Here is a 16,496-nt window from a genome sequence, read left to right as displayed (position 1 = left end):
TTTTGACATTTTGAGGTCAAAAAATTTTTTGACTTTCTTTGTCCGATTTTGACGCCTTACTATACTATGACGTTTTTTATGACATTTTGAGGTCAAAAAAAATTTTGACTTTTTTTGTCCGATTTTGACGTCATACTATACTATGACGTTTTTTATGACATTTTGAGGTCCAAAAAAATTTTGACTTTTTTTGGCCGAAAAAAACGCCATACTATACTATGACGTTTTTTATGACATTTTGAGGTAAAAAAAATTTTTTGACTTTTTTTGGCCGAAAAAAACGGCATACTATGCTATGACTTTTTTTATGACATTTTGAGGTCAAACAAAATGTTGACTTTTTTTGGCCGAAAAAAACGCCATACTATACTATGACGTTTTTTTTTGACATTTTGAGGTCAAAAAATTTTTTGACTTTTTTTGTCCGATTTTGACGCTTTACTATACTATGATGTTTTTTATGACATTTTGAGGTCAAAAAAAATGTTGACTTTTTTTGGCCGAAAAAAACGCCATATTATACTATGACGTTTTTTATGACATTTTGAGGTCAAAAAAAATTTTGACTTTTTTTGGCCGAAAAAAAACGCAATACTATACTGACGTTTTTTATGACATTTTGAGGTCAAAAAAAATTTTGACTTTTTTTTTTTCCGATTTTGACGTCATACTATACTATGACGTTTTTTATGACATTTTGAGGTCAAAAAAAATTTTGACTTTTTTTGTCCGATTTTGACGCCTTACTATACTGACGTTTTTTATGACATTTTGAGGTCCAAAAAAATTTTGACTTTTTTTGGCCGAATTTGACGCCTTACTATACTATGACGTTTTTTATGACATTTTGAGGTCAAAAAAAATTTTGACTTTTTTTGTCCGATTTTGACGTCATACTATACTATGACGTTTTTTATGACATTTTGAGGTCAAAAAAAATTTTGACTTTTTTTTGCGAAAAAAACGCCATACTATACTATGACGTTTTTATGACATTTTGAGGTCAAAAAAATTTTTGACTTTTTTTGGCCGAAAAAAAACGCCATACTATACTATGACGTTTTTTATGACATTTTGAGGTCAAAAAAAATTTTGACTTTTTTTGGCCGAAAAAAACGCCATACTATACTATGACGTTTTTTATGACATTTTGAGGTAAAAAAATTTTTTGACTTTTTTTGGCCGTAAAAAACGGCATACTATACTATGACGTTTTCTTATGACATTTTGAGGTCAAAAAAAATTTTGACTTTTTTTGGCCGAAAAAAACGCCATACTATACTATGACGTTTTTTATGACATTTTGAGGTCAAAAAAAATTTTGACTTTTTTTGTCCGATTTTGACGTCATACTATACTATGACGTTTTTTATGACATTTTGAGGTCAAAAAAATGTTGACTTTTTTTGGCCGAAAAAAACGCCATACTATACTATGACGTTTTTTATGACATTTTGAGGTAAAAAAAAATTTTGACTTTTTTTGGCCGTAAAAAACGGCATACTATACTATGACGTTTTTTATGACATTTTGAGGTCAAAAAAATTTTTGACTTTTTTTGGCCGAAAAAAACGCCATACTATACTATGATGTTTTTTATGACATTTTGAGGTCCAAAAAAATTTTGACTTTTTTTGGCCGAAAAAAACGCCATACTATACTATGACGTTTTTTATGACATTTTGAGGTCAAAAAAAATTTTGACTTTTTTTGGCCGATTTTGACGTCATACTATACTATGACGTTTTTTATGACATTTTGAGGTCAAAAAAATGTTGACTTTTTTTGGCCGAAAAAAACGCCATACTATACTATGACGTTTTTTATGACATTTTGAGGTAAAAAAAAATTTTGACTTTTTTTGGCCGTAAAAAACGGCATACTATACTATGACGTTTTTTATGACATTTTGAGGTCAAAAAAATTTTTGACTTTTTTTGGCCGAAAAAAACGCCATACTATACTATGATGTTTTTTATGACATTTTGAGGTCCAAAAAAATTTTGACTTTTTTTGGCCGAAAAAAACGCCATACTATACTATGACGTTTTTTATGACATTTTGAGGTCAAAAAAAATTTTGACTTTTTTTGGCCGAAAAAAACGCCATACTATACTATGACGTTTTTTATGACATTTTGAGGTCAAAAAAATTTTTGACTTTTTTTGGCCGAAAAAAACGCCATACTATACTATGATGTTTTTTATGACATTTTGAGGTCAAAAAATTTTTTGACTTTTTTTGTCCGATTTTGACGCCATACTATACTATGACGTTTTTTATGACATTTTGAGGTCAAAAAAAATTTTGACTTTTTTTGACCGAAAAAAAACGCCATACTATACTATGACGTTTTTTATGACATTTTGAGGTCAAAAAAATTTTGACTTTTTTTGGCCGAAAAAAACGCCATACTATACTATGACGTTTTTTATGACATTTTGAGGTCAAAAAAATTTTTGACTTTTTTTGGCCGTAAAAAACGGCATACTATACTATGACGTTTTTTTATGACATTTTGAGGTCAAAAAAAATTTTGACTTTTTTTGGCCGAAAAAAACGCCATACTATACTATGACGTTTTTTATGACATTTTGAGGTCAAAAAAAATTTTGACTTTTTTTGTCCGATTTTGACGTCATGCTATACTATGACGTTTTTTATGACATTTTGAGGTCAAAAAAATTTTTGACTTTTTTTGGCCGAAAAAAACGCCATACTATACTATGATGTTTTTTATGACATTTTGAGGTCAAAAAAAAGTTGACTTTTTTTGGCCGAAAAAAACGCCATACTATACTATGACGTTTTTTATGACATTTTGAGGTCAAAAAAATTTTTGACTTTTTTTGGCCGTAAAAAACGGCATACTATACTATGACGTTTTTTATGACATTTTGAGGTCCAAAAAAATTTTGACTTTTTTTGGCCGAAAAAAACGCCATACTATACTATGACGTTTTTTATGACATTTTGAGGTCAAAAAAAATGTTGACTTTTTTTGGCCGAAAAAAACGCCATACTATACTATGACGTTTTTTATGACATTTTGAGGTAAAAAAAATTTTTGACTTTTTTTGTCCGATTTTGACGTCATACTATACTATGACGTTTTTTAATGACATTTTGAGGTCAAAAAATTTTTTGACTTTTTTTGGCCGAAAAAAACGCCATACTATACTATGATGTTTTTTATGACATTTTGAGGTCAAAAAAAATTTTGACTTTTTTTGTCCGATTTTGATGCCTTACTATACTATGACTTTTTTTATGACATTTTGAGGTCCAAAAAAATTGTGACTTTTTTTTGGCATTTTTTGACGCCTTACTATACTATGACGTTTTTTATGACATTTTGAGGTCCAAAAAAATTTTGACTTTTTTTGGCCGATTTTGACGCCTTACTATACTATGACCTTTTTTATGACATTTTGAGGTCAAAAATTTTTTGACTTTTTTTGGCCGATTTTGACGCCTTACTATACTATGACGTTTTTTATGACATTTTGAGGTCCAAAAAAATTGTGACTTTTTTTGGCATTTTTTGACGCCTTACTATACTATGACGTTTTTTATGACATTTTGAGGTCCAAAAAAATTTTAACTTTTTTTGGCCGATTTTGACGCCTTACTATACTATGACGTTTTGAGGTCTGAAAAAAAAAAGACCCAAGTAAGACCCACAGACTTGAAATTAAGGCCTTCATGACTAAACGTTGTGAAAAGCTTTGGTTTGGGTTACATGGTCTGCCATGGTGCCGCCACGAAATTGACCCTTCACCAACACACAGGAAATGGATGTATTTGTGACTGTGTCTCCCACATACTTCATCCAATGTGGATCAAACTTTACAGAGATGTTTAATAGCGCCAACTACTGGGAATTGGAAATATGCGTATTTTTCATGTAGTTATGTGTATTTTTCATATAATTCACTGGAAAGCAGACCAGATTAAGAGGGAGAAACTGATCAGCATACAAAAGAGAACACAGTGACATGCTCATATTATGCTACACACATACAGCAATACAGCACCTACTGGGGGAAAAGACATGTCTTTTGTACATGTGTATGTCTCTGTATATCTGGAGAGCAAATGAGATCAGGGCTGTTGGAAAGAAGATAAGATAGTGGAGGCATTGGTGCAGTTGAGCTCCTTTTACTTGGAGCCATAAATGTCTGTTTATGTCAGTGTGCCATGTGAGCTATATAATGGAAATACATACATTCTATATAGATGTGTTAACATGGAGTTGTCATGACAAGCTGTGTAGATTTAGGATTTTGTGTGGATCTTACATCATCAATCTATTAGCAGGGCACTGCAGGGAATTGAACCCCACCCTAGTGTACTAGGTGTACCATAACCAGTGCCTTTTGCTTTTTGATGTGATGTAAAGGTAAAGCAAAACCTATATTTCAACAGCATTTCTTAAATATTGTGTTATCAACATATCTAGTTAGAATGAGATATGGCATTCGTGGAAATGCTGTTGAAATGTAGGAAAGAAAACCTTACTTTGAATAATGTATATGACCTACACTACTCACAATAAGTTAGGGATATTGTTATTTAGATTAGATTCAACTTAATTGTCATTACACATGTACAGGGACAGGGTAACAAAATACAGTTTAGCATCTAACCAGAAGTGCAAAAGCAGCAAGTGCAATAAACACACTAGTAAGTGTAAGTATTATGATCATACTATACAGATGCATTATGTATCTAAGTGTATGTACAAACATGCAGGTACTTACTATACAGATAGGTTTATGAGTATATGTACACTATATAGAGAAGAAAGAAAAAGGTACTATGAATATATTTTACAATGAGTACTTGACTGACAGATTACATGAGTGCTTTTCCTATTTGGTCTGAATTTTAATGAAATAAGTAAAAGTTCCCTTTGATATTACTAATAATGAATGAAAAGAAACACCATTTTCATTAAGACAATAACAAGGATAGCCCCAAATAACAAAAATTGACAATGTCAGTAGCGGGTGTTTCCACCATTTGCTGCAATGACAGCTTGACAGCGAAGTCTCATGCTCCTCACTAGCCTCATGATGTTCTGAGGCAATGTGTTCCACTCTTCCACAAGTGCTACACGCAGTTCTGCCAGGTCACGTTGGGGTGGGGTACGATCATCCAGTCTCTGCTTCAGCTGGTCCCAGGCGTGCTCTATGGGGTTCAGGTCAGGGGACATTGCTGGCCATACCATATGAGGCACTCCAACGTCCTCCGAAGTCGAGCTGTGACAATTCTGGCACTATGTGGTGGAGCATTATCATCCATGAACAGAAAGTTGGGGGTGTGCTGGCGGAATTGGGGAATGATGATGGGTTCTATGATGTCTCTGAGGTAAGAACGTGCAGTGACTGAGCCATCTACAATAACCAAATCTGTTTTGCGTTGACTGCCATCACTGCTTGCAGCTTTAATTTGTTTTTGAAGGCGAAGCAGTTTACTGTGCATCACAGCTGAGCAGTCACCAATGAGGAGCCGCACTGACTATGTAGCTAATTTAGTGATAGAGATACAGTCGTGAAATAAAAAGTGAAATTGTGATAAAAAACATAGACATATCCTTTAAAGACTGGAAAATGCTTTCAGCGTAGGACACACATAGCTTGAGAATTATGCAGGAGGTCAGGACATTAGAGATTCAAGTATTTTTTGTATCTTGGCTCCGTTGAGTCATAAGCGTGCTCCAGAAGGGTTTGTCATGCCCAAGCTCTGCCTGCGGCACTCTCTTGCTCAGGAGCTGTCAGTGGCAGTGTCTCCCTGCCAAGCCACAGCGGGCAGAGGCAGGCGGCATGAAAGCACCAGCAACAACCTCCACACACACAAACAGGAGCACACAACTGTTTAAATAAGAAAAAAAAGCAAATGCAACTGCACTTTTCTGACATCAGATCAGTTAAATCCTTGTGATTTCTGTTTCATATTCATGCAACATAATAAATCTGTCTAAAAAATATTCACACTCTGTCCTCTGTTGCAGAAAATTGACCGCATAATTAGCACTCGAGGACGACACCACAGGTGAATTTGCTTACTCATCTCCTCTGCAGATAAATGAGAGCACACACCGTTGCACACCTTGTGCTCATCAGTTACCCAAGTGAGACAGGTGGTGCTGGATAGTCAGCGTGTGTGCCCTCTCCATAGCAGTATGTGCTGGCATCATCCCCTGCCATACTTTCGCCGCCTACGCACACGAGTGTTGCAGATGGGCTCTGGTGTAGCGTGAAGCTGAATGCTCCTTTGCAGTCCTCCACGTTAGGAAAACACACTTCGACTTTCCCTGCCACCTTTAAAGCCTACAAACCCCAGGTCAATGAAACTGACAGAGGTCACTTTTACAACTAAATATTTTGTCCTACTGATTTAACAGTAAATTGATTGGCTGATTGATTAATTGATTTGTTGATTAATAGACAATTAATTGGCAACTATTATTGATTAATCATGAAGATTATCTATCAAGTATTGTGCCATTTGCTGGTTCCAGCTCCTGAGATGTGAGGATTCAGGGCTTCTCTCTGTCTTCTTTCACCAAAGTTGAATAACTTTAGGTTTTCAGGTGCTTGATAAAGGTTTGATAAAACAAGCGATTTGGAGATGTCACCTTGGGCTCTGGAGAACTGAGAAGGAAAAAAAACTAACTGCTAACTAATAACTGACAGTGACATTAATCATTAGTTGTAGCCCTTCTTTGTCACCGAGTCACCTTATTATTACCTACACACACAAAAAGTTGCTGTTAATCTGACTATGACTTAAATAGGGGAACAGCAAAGGTAGCGTTGCTTGCACGTGACGTCCTGTATTTGGAATGTTCCCAATGTTCCCCTTAAATTTCCATTTTAGAAGTTAGACATTTTTTTTACACTGTCACATTAGTCATATGTCCTGTATCTTCTTGTTTCTTCATTTAAAGGGTTGGGTCACACAGATTCTTCTCACTGTCTGCACCTCTTGTGGTTTTTAGTCATATAAATGGTTTTAGTTTAATTTATTTATCTATCTGCAAGGCTAGAAACTGCTACAAGTGAAGTAGTGGTGTTGTTTGTTCAGTGATCTGTGCCTATGTCCGAGAAGATGCTTAGGGCCCCATACAGGCAGGTTTGTTGCATGTCACACTGTGCAAGATACTGTAGGTTGAATAAAACCATGTTTGCGTTTTTTTGTTTTTTTTTCAGTTTTAAGATGCACATGCCATCAATCTGCACCCGGTTTGAAAATGTAGTAAATTAAAAAACAAATCTTTGCCATAGCACTGGGACAATTTTTGAAAAGGTTTTTCAAAAATGACATTTACCATGTCAGCCAGTGTCTTCTGTTATCGTTACATGCAGTACACATGGCTGATTGTATGTTTGGGTTATAACAGGAATCCCGCAGAGAGAAAGTAGTCCTACATTTTCAACATAATTTTAAAATGCAGCCAGTTATTTGGCTGCAAAAACTACAAATCGTTCATTGATGACAGTGCAATCTAGGACAACTGGTTTTCCTCATAATTCTTAACTTTTGTCTTGGATAGGCTATTTTTTAATTTAATGTCTTTAATAGAGTCAGTAGAGTCAGCAGTAGAGCAATAACAGTAAACAGGGAGAGAGAGAAACAGGGAATGACATATAACAAAGGTCCCCAGATAAGCTTGAATCTGGAGCAATATGGGTTATGTTTGGTGCCATAAACCCCTATACCAGCAGGGCACCCCAAGGGGATATCTTAAAATTGCACAGTGTAAAGGAGCCTTTAGTCATCCGGGTCATAGGATGTCTCAAAACACAATCACTGCTACTGTAAAGCTTTTCTGCCATTTCTTTCTTCAGGCAATTTCCTTGTGATCCTCACTGTAACCTGTGGTTCTGATGACTCACATGACTGTCATGTGACCTAAAGACTCACATCTAACTTTGATGAGCCTCAGGCAACAATGGAAAAATACTCAGATCCTTCACTCAAGTTAAAGTAGAAATACCGTTATGTGAAAACACAAATTAGCATGTGGACTCTGGTGACCTCGCATAAACCCCCATGTAGCTTTGTGCAACTGCAACCTGAGCAGGTCTCCTTAGCCACAGTGATTAAAAACACATGTAATAATGCAGGATGTTATATGTGGCTCATTCGTGTATTATTTTGTATAACGGTCGATTGACAGAAAAATAATAGGTAACACTTTAGAATAACAATCATTTATAAGACATTTATAAGCTATTAGTATATAGCAGCCCTGTTTGAGTGAAAAAATTTAGCATAGCCATTAAATAAATGTAGTGGGGTAAAAAATATTTTGCTCTGAATTGTAGCAGAGTAGAAGTATAAAGTAGCACAGAATGAAAATACTTGAGTAAAGTACAAGTTCCTCAAAGTCAGTCTGCTGCTGTTCAGCATAACTTTGAGGAACTTTAACTGTGTAGAGCTGAAACAGAAAATGTTAGATGTTCTTTCTAATTCAGTGTGACACCATTTGTAATTTATTGAGACACTGAAAACTGGCCTATAATTTAAAATAAATGTCCTGCGTTTGGAGGTCTGTGGGATTACCAGTGATATGAATGACCCCTGCAGTTTTGCCTCCTGCTGTCAGGTTCTTAATACTGAAGAAGTAGCAGTCAGGCATGAATCCCATCAGGGCAATCAAAGAGCTTCAGCTGATGCCTCGTGTTCACCTGGGTGTTATTAACTGTGCCTGGTTTAAAAAGAGAAAAAAGGTGAATGAATATTCCTGCTTCTACCTCTCTCGTACAGGATCGTACTCACATCTCTTTATGAAACACACGATGTGATTTGGTGTGCTGCTGAGCTGTGATCGAATGCAGGAATCCGTACAGATTGCCAGTTTGGCCAAAAACAAACCTGGCATTTCAATGGGCGTTTTCAAGATTTTTTTTGGGGGGGGGGCAAGGTGATTGTACAGGAGAAAAAGGTCAGACTCACACTTTGAACCTCACAAGAGGAGTTGAGTAAACCTGCTGACCTCATAGCCTTAAATGTATGTGCTTATCCAGAGGGCAAGTGTGAAGATTAATGACCGACATCAACATCAGTTCCCCAAAGGAAACAAAAGCAGTTTAGATCAACCTATGCGTGTGCACCGATCAATGGTGAGATCCTAGACTGTAACTCCATTCAACATCATCCATTGACAGCAGGTTATGGCGATTAAGTGTTCCTTTATCAGTTCTCGGGCTACAACAAAGGTCCAAAATAGGATTAAGCAGAGACGTGAAACGCTACCAATGCTAATGCTACGGCCCTTTGAGAATCTGCTGGCAATGAGAAGAGCCATGATGCTGCAGGGCAGGATTACTGAACAAAGAGATGGAGGGATATGAAATGAGGTGTGGGAGCCCCCCTCCATCTCTTTTATCTTGACATCCAAACCCCTTAAATGCTTCCCATGCCATCACAATCTGCTCGGTGGAGGTGCATCCCTCACCAGTTTCCGTCTCTCATGACCGCGGTGTGTTGTTTGTCGCTGGATGAGTTAGTGCTGAGGGCAACGGCAGACGTGGTTCGTTTGAGCGGTGAGAGCAGGGAGAGGGACATTCATTCATCAAGAGGAAGAAGTGCAGTGCAGTCGAGGCAGTAAGTGTAAGGTAGATAAATGGCTAATAACCTCAAGGAATGAGATGATTCATCACCTCCTAAAATTAAGTTCATTAAAAGACTGTCTGTAGAGATACATCAGTGTCTCCTGGTCCAGATGATCTTGTTTGTTACACTATATGAACTGTTCAGCTTTTTCTGCAAGAAAAATACATTTTACAAATGTTGTTTACTCATACGAAAAATCTAAATCACAGTAGGGCTGCAACTAACAATTGTTTGACTTATTTTCTCACAGTGGTGGAAAGTAAATAAGTATATTTACTCAACTACTGTACATTTTAAAGCACTTTCACCAATAAGACATTTCCTTTCTACATTTATAAAATTGGTCATTGTTTCACACACACAGCATGGATTAGAGAAGAGTAAACTGTAGATCTAGATGCATGTAGATCTTTTCGCATTCTTCTTGCCTGCTTCCTTCCTTTCCAATCCCAACTGATTGGCATTTTTTCCTGAACAAGACTAATCCACAGCCATGCAAGCAGCTCTGTACTGACACACAGCTGGGTTTTCATTTCATGGCAATCCATCCAATAATTTTTGAGTCTGGACCAAAGTGGTGGACCAAGTGACACAGTGACAAAGCCATCCACAGAGCCGTACTGCAACTGTATTAAAATGATTGTAAATCACAGATTTGTTTCAACATTTTGTGCCCCTGTATGAAGCAAGAAATGCATTCATAAGCAAATCTTCTGTTACAGCTACCAAAAAAAAAGTCGATTACTATCCTCTGTGACCAGTCAGTGGAGCAGAGCTGCTGCTTACACAACACATGAGTGGAGCCTGGGAACAAACAGGCGCACACAGTAACCTTGCCAACCAAAGTGGAAACTCCCCCACGCGTCCATTCATGTGAGGATGTACAGCCCTCGCTGCTTCCTCACAATACCGTTTATACTACGAGTGCACACTGAGCTCTGAGGCCGGGCCAGAGACGAGCTATCACTAGGCAACAGGCAGGAGGGAATCCGCAGCACAGACTTTGTTACTGCTGCTACACTGAGCTGCAAGGGCTCATGACAGATAACCGTCTGGATGTAACTGACACTGACTGGGGGAAAGAAAAAAAAAGAAAAAAAAGAAAAACACACACAAAACAAAACAAAGGGTCACATTCAAAATTGTTCCCCAATCGCCTTCATAGTACTTTGGACACAGCTGAGAGCAGAGTGAATGCAACTTGTTTGGCTTCAGTGAGGCTGAAATTGCATAAATTATCTTAACAGGCTGAAAAAGTAATTAAATTACGGACTAAATAGAAAAACAATACCCCATTATATACCCCCGTTAATCTCTTTCAAGAAAATTAAACTTAATAAAAAACCCTGGGATTAAAAAAAAATGTGGATGCTTGATGTGAGTAAATCTTACATCTGCCTCTTCAGGCTACTTAGGTTGATATTTTTTTTTTTTTTTTTTTAACATACAGATATACCTCTACTAAAGCTGCAGAACAACAGTTCTCGAAAAAATAGTGACAATGTTCAGAAAAGCCCCATTAAACTTGTTTGTTAACTCATGACCAAACTCTAGGTCTGCAACCATTGATTATTTTCATAATTGAATAATCATTTAGGCTATCAAACACACATGTTCAGGGATCCCATCTGTTTTCTTCTCTTTTTTTTTTGTTGTTTTGTACCAAACTTTACTGAAATCTCTTTTGAATGTGAAGTTTCTTGAGACATCCTACTAAATTATGTGGAAGACAGACCTCAGACTGGCACTATTGTATGTAATATTGAGCTACTGAAAGAACAGAGTTGTTGATGCTCTTTATTTTTGTCAACAAATCCCCTGAAAAAATGTGATCTTACTAACAAGCACTGCCAGTAAGACCAAAGCCACAGAGTTTATTCCTCTGTGCCATCGAGCTCCATTGTTGCTCCTTCATTACAACGAACAAGGGCACTGTAGTTTATTTTGGGTCAATCCCACATAACAAACTCTTGCTGCTATAAATACTCACCAGAGAGAAAATAGTCCCCAACAAATGCATTGTTTACTTCTGTTTGAGCAATGTTAGCGGAGAATTACAGTGCCCAGCTGTCTTAGGAAATTATTCGGCAGTTTTTAAAATTTTAAATAAATATTTGTAGAGATTTTCATCCTCTGTAGGAACCAGTAGTCTTGGGGTTGAGTGCCACAAGCCAAGTGTCCATCCAAATTTAGTGCAAGAAGGAGGAGATGAAAAACTTTAAAGATCTACTCCTTAAACTGGATCCAGTAGAACTGCATCTAAAGGAAAGACTCACATGTTCAGTCTAACCTAAAATAAATGGCTTAATGAACCTGCACTACGATTAATGTTAGAAGTATTCCCTTGTGGATGTAATTAACCAAATAATTTGCTTTATTGAACATATAAGATGCCTTCACACAGGTAACAAAAACAGACAACTGATATGCTTGAAATGAAAAAAGAAAAACCCACATTTTATTGCACTTAAGTTATAAGAAAATAAAATTCTAAGTGAATCAAACAAATACACAATCCCTTTAAGGTTTTTTCTGTCTGTTTTCTTTTTTGCCAGGCAGTTTACATGAACTGAAAAAAATAAAACACCTGCAACAAATCTGATTTCTCAAACCAGATCATAAATTAAAACAGAGGGAGAAAACAACGAGAGGAGATAGAGCAAGATTGTTTTCTTTTTTCTTTTTTTTTTTTTTAATATACAGTGTTATACCACTTTCACAGTTCAGCTTGAGTTGTGACTCTTGGAGATTGAGACGATTTTCGTTTGGCTACAATGTTTCAGTTCACGTTTGTTGCCTTTGTATTTTTATTTTTCCCCACTGACAAACCACGAGGTTGCGGCCGCGGCGATTTTAACTGCAGCACACGTAACACTAAGACTCCTGGCAGCTCGACCTGTCAGTTGGTGTTTGCGATGGTCTCCTCTGTTGCTTCAGACATCTTTGAATGGAACAACAATCACACATGGGTACGGACAGTTCTTTCATTCACGTGTTAAAGTTGATACATCTGCTAGTTTTTTTTTTCTTCTTTGCCAGTCCACACAGCATTTGTACATTTCCCCAAAGAACAGGCTGAAAGAGCTTTGTCCCAAGGAATGTGTTTACTAGTTGCCCATTAACACGCTTAACACACGCACTCATGCACACACACACACGCACGCCAACAGTGTACATCCGCTTGTTTCCTCTCTGCAGGCGATCCCGTCAGTATCTGTCGGACACGCTCCCTCCTCTCAGCCTCGTAGAGGCACGTTTGGCTCAAGTTTCAGTGGCAAAAACAAACAAAACAAAACAAAAATGTTGGATGTTATCTTTTGTCATCTTTTGTTTAAGTCCAAACATATAGAGTTCAATTTGGAATTTCGCCTGGGACTAAAACGTCACAGCAAGTAAAAGTTCCATCTCTCTTTTTTTCCATTCATCTAGCAGCATAAATACAGTTTGGCCACTGGGGGAAAACAGTAGAGGGGAAAGGGCCGGGGGTTCGGGGCATTAATTCACAGCGCTTTGAGCAAAGAACCTTTACTTCTTCTCGTTACAGCACCGGCATTGAGGAAACCACCCCAGCTAGACTGAAAAATTCTGGACAGCATTGATGTTTATGTGGAGACGGCGCTCCAAACCCAGGTATGTAGAAAACAGAAAGGAAGAACAAACAACTTCAAACAAAATGACTAAAAAAAAAAAAAAAAAAAAAAAAACCCTTGTGACATAATGACAGCAAACCTAAACCGAGCAGGTTTCTAATACTGGGATTTGTTGCTGTTGGCAACGGCAAGGAAAGAGGGGAAAAAAAAACAACACCGATAGAGAAACCCCTTTCATATGATAAACCAAAAAGGTACTGAAATTCACAGTTGTGTTTGTGTGCGATATTGTAAAGAAATCAAACTACAGAAACCGAGTGGAGAACAACAAGAACGGAAATGGAGTGATGAGAATCGAGCCTCATTACAGGCTGAACCCTCCAACTTCTTTCCTTTTACATCAAGCAGCTCTTTACGTGTAACTGTGTGGAAATTCACCTATAAACGTCCCCCGCCTTCCTCTGTCTTCACCTGTGGTCACTGCTTTCCACTTCTCCGGTTTGAGTGTGTGTGTTTGTGTTTGAGAGCGTGTACTGATTGGGGTGGGGGAGGGAGGGAGCGGGTTGTGGGGCTTTAAAAAATAATATATCTCTGTACATCTCAAAATCTGTCAGGCTTGAAGCGAAACCAAGTCTCTGTGCGAAGCTGACCCCGAACCGAAAGGGCGGAGAGTCACTTCAAAAGAGTTCAGTCGTCATCAGTCGTTCCTTTCTTCTTCTCTTCTTCCTCCCAGCTAATCAAGGGACAGACCGGTCTTGGCCCCCCTGCCCCATTTCCAGCCCGATCCCCTCTGACTCCACCTCGTACTGGTGGGCGGGGGGGGAGGGTCAAAAGCAGGGGCTAAACACGTGTGAGGGGCTGTGGCTTTGTCAGTAACATTTACCCAAAAGGGGGACGGGGGAGATAATGGTAGAGGACAGGACAGCCCACTGTTAGCGGCGGTGGTTGTATCTTTTGCGAGTTTGGGTGAAGAGTTTGCGGCTTCGGCCCTGGTTTCTTGGTGCCTCACCTCCCGTGCTCTCTCTATTCCTTCCTCTTCGTGGTTCGCTCTCTTCGTCCTTCCCCACCATGTCCCTTCTCACTTCATGTCCACATCAAAGTCCAGCACCAGCAGCTTGGTCTCCTCTGTGCCGTTGCGGCTGCCAACCGCACACACTAGCTTGGTGTTGGAGGCCCGGATGCGCCACACCACACCGCCGCTTCCGCCGCTCTCCAGAGTCACCAGGTTTCGGATGAACTCTCCCGTCTTCAGGTCCCACAGTTTAACTGTGCCATCGTCTGAGCTGGTGATGACAAAGTTCTTGTTGAACTGGAGACACGTCACGGCGCTCTGGTGCTTGTGTGGACCTGAACACACAGAGAAACCCGGTGGTTAGAGGGGTGAAGTGTGACGTAAAGGAAGAAGAGGACAAGTTTTAGTCTTTTTCACCCTGAAACCTTTTCAGAAATTCAAGAACTTTGCTCGCTCTTTGGTTAAAGAAACCAGGGTCTAAATTTAATTTCTCATCCATATTTCCTGCCCAGCAAAAAGTCCCTGTTCCCAAGGCAGTAGTCTCTGAGGGCCCAGGAAATATCAAGGATGTGTTAGCAGCACTTAAAGTTACCGATCAAACACACATCTCTGCTACTGCTACAACTTCTGTGAAAAGCAGTAATAATAGAATCCAAAGCTTCTTTGCTCCCAAACTTTTACAAAATGTCTTCAGTTGACAAAACTTTTGCACAATGTATAACTAAACACTGGTTGCCGGTGCCATCAATGTTGTCACAGTATGGATCTGACTTTTCTGTCGTTTAAATAACATATGAATGCAATAGGCATCCAAACTAGGGAGTGGTGGTGAACGAGAGAGAAAAACTCAAACTGAAAAAACAACATATAATATGACTATGTTGCTCGTCATGTGCAAACCGTTATGTCTCGAAAAAGCAGCTTCTTTCAGGTATCAGTCTGGTCTATCTAATCTTCATGGTTCTTCACTGGTTGTGGAAATGCAAAGAGTAATACACAAGAGGGACTTTTACTCCCTGCAGGGTTTTCCATAGCGGGTTTATGCAGCCATCGTCTAAGGAAACAAATCATGAGATGAGGGGCTAACTGCCTCTAGTAAACGGTGTCATGGAGGAAACCCTGACCTGGGCCTCTATAGTTCATGGTATAATTTAGGCAAAAATAGACTTCAAATAATTAGAGTGAGCAGAGCAGTGGACGGATGAATTTGAAATGAAGGAGAGCTGTGGTATGAGAACCCAGCTACGGAATAAAGAACTCAAAACAAAAACCTGTGTGAGCCTGTGAGAGGAAGGGAAAAAGCTTATGTCTCATTCCTGAAGCTGCTGTGACAGTGCAGCAGTGAGGTCTTCCTACTGCAGTCAGGCATTAGGAGTGGGTGCAGTGAGATGCTCAGGCCTGTCACTGTCGCGGAGCCTAAGCAGCTCCAGCTACACCTCCGTCTGCCGTGTCTGTGTGCTTGTCGCTGGCAGGAGGCCACAGTTAAAGTGAAGATGGCGGCGGTTACTGCCTTCCACTGACGTGACTTTATTTGTGACTGTACGTGTGTGGTGACTTAAGATTTCCCTAAGGACTTGAAAATGATATCTTAATTAAATCAATTAGGGCTACACAGAAAACACAAACAAGCTCAGAATCAAGTGCTGGCAAATTAACTGCTTTTTTTTTTACTGAGGTTGCTATAGCAGCTATTTCATTCAGACACATTTAATTTCTTTCCGCTTTCACAATCCATTTGCAGAGAAAATTTGTGGAAATCTCACCGTCAACAAGCTTTCACATCTTTTCCATTTCTGTCTCCGGTTAGTTCAAAGGCTGTGTTATTTACCCGAGTATACAACACTGCTCTGCACCAACCCCCAACATCCCTGCTGCTCTCCTCCCTGCCTCCCCTTCTCGCTCCATTACCACAACAAAGCAGCCTGCTCCATCACTACCTATACTCTCTTCAGCTGACAGTGACGGCCTTGTTATTGGCCTATTGTCTTATCAAAACACACAAATGAATAGCAGAAATTGTCCGCTGACCTAATTATATGACCTACAAAGTTTCCTGGCCTTCATCCCCTCACTGTAGTCACCCCCCCTCTTCACAAGGCACACACACACACACACAACCCCCTCCCCCGGTCTTATGCCCCCTTCTCTTCAGACTCTCACTGGGGCATCCTTTTATTCAGCGGGTGTGTGTGTGTGTGTTGGTGTTGGGAGGACACACAGGGTTGTAGTTTGTTAATGAGGACATTTAGGGGTGGGGCACCGGTGGT

General features: G+C 38.9%; 1 protein-coding gene across 3 annotated transcripts in view; it reads right to left on the bottom strand.

Moving 5' to 3' along the window:
- Positions 1 to 11,978: 11,978 nt before the first annotated feature.
- Positions 11,979 to 16,496, bottom strand: part of fbxw7 (F-box and WD repeat domain containing 7) — a 115,432-nt gene continuing 110,914 nt past the window's right edge. For all 3 annotated transcript variants that reach the window (XM_041036017.1, XM_041036018.1, XM_041036019.1), the window contains one exon: positions 11,979 to 14,564. In XM_041036017.1, the coding sequence (XP_040891951.1) occupies positions 14,296 to 14,564 (269 nt within the window). In that variant the 3' untranslated portion in view covers positions 11,979 to 14,295. The remainder of the gene's footprint in view (positions 14,565 to 16,496) is intronic.

This window comes from Toxotes jaculatrix, chromosome 4 (genome assembly GCF_017976425.1).
Source record: "Toxotes jaculatrix isolate fToxJac2 chromosome 4, fToxJac2.pri, whole genome shotgun sequence".
Taxonomy (NCBI): Eukaryota; Metazoa; Chordata; class Actinopteri; family Toxotidae; genus Toxotes; species Toxotes jaculatrix.
Note: the sequence above shows the minus strand (reverse complement) of the source record. Positions and strands in the feature narration are given on the sequence as shown.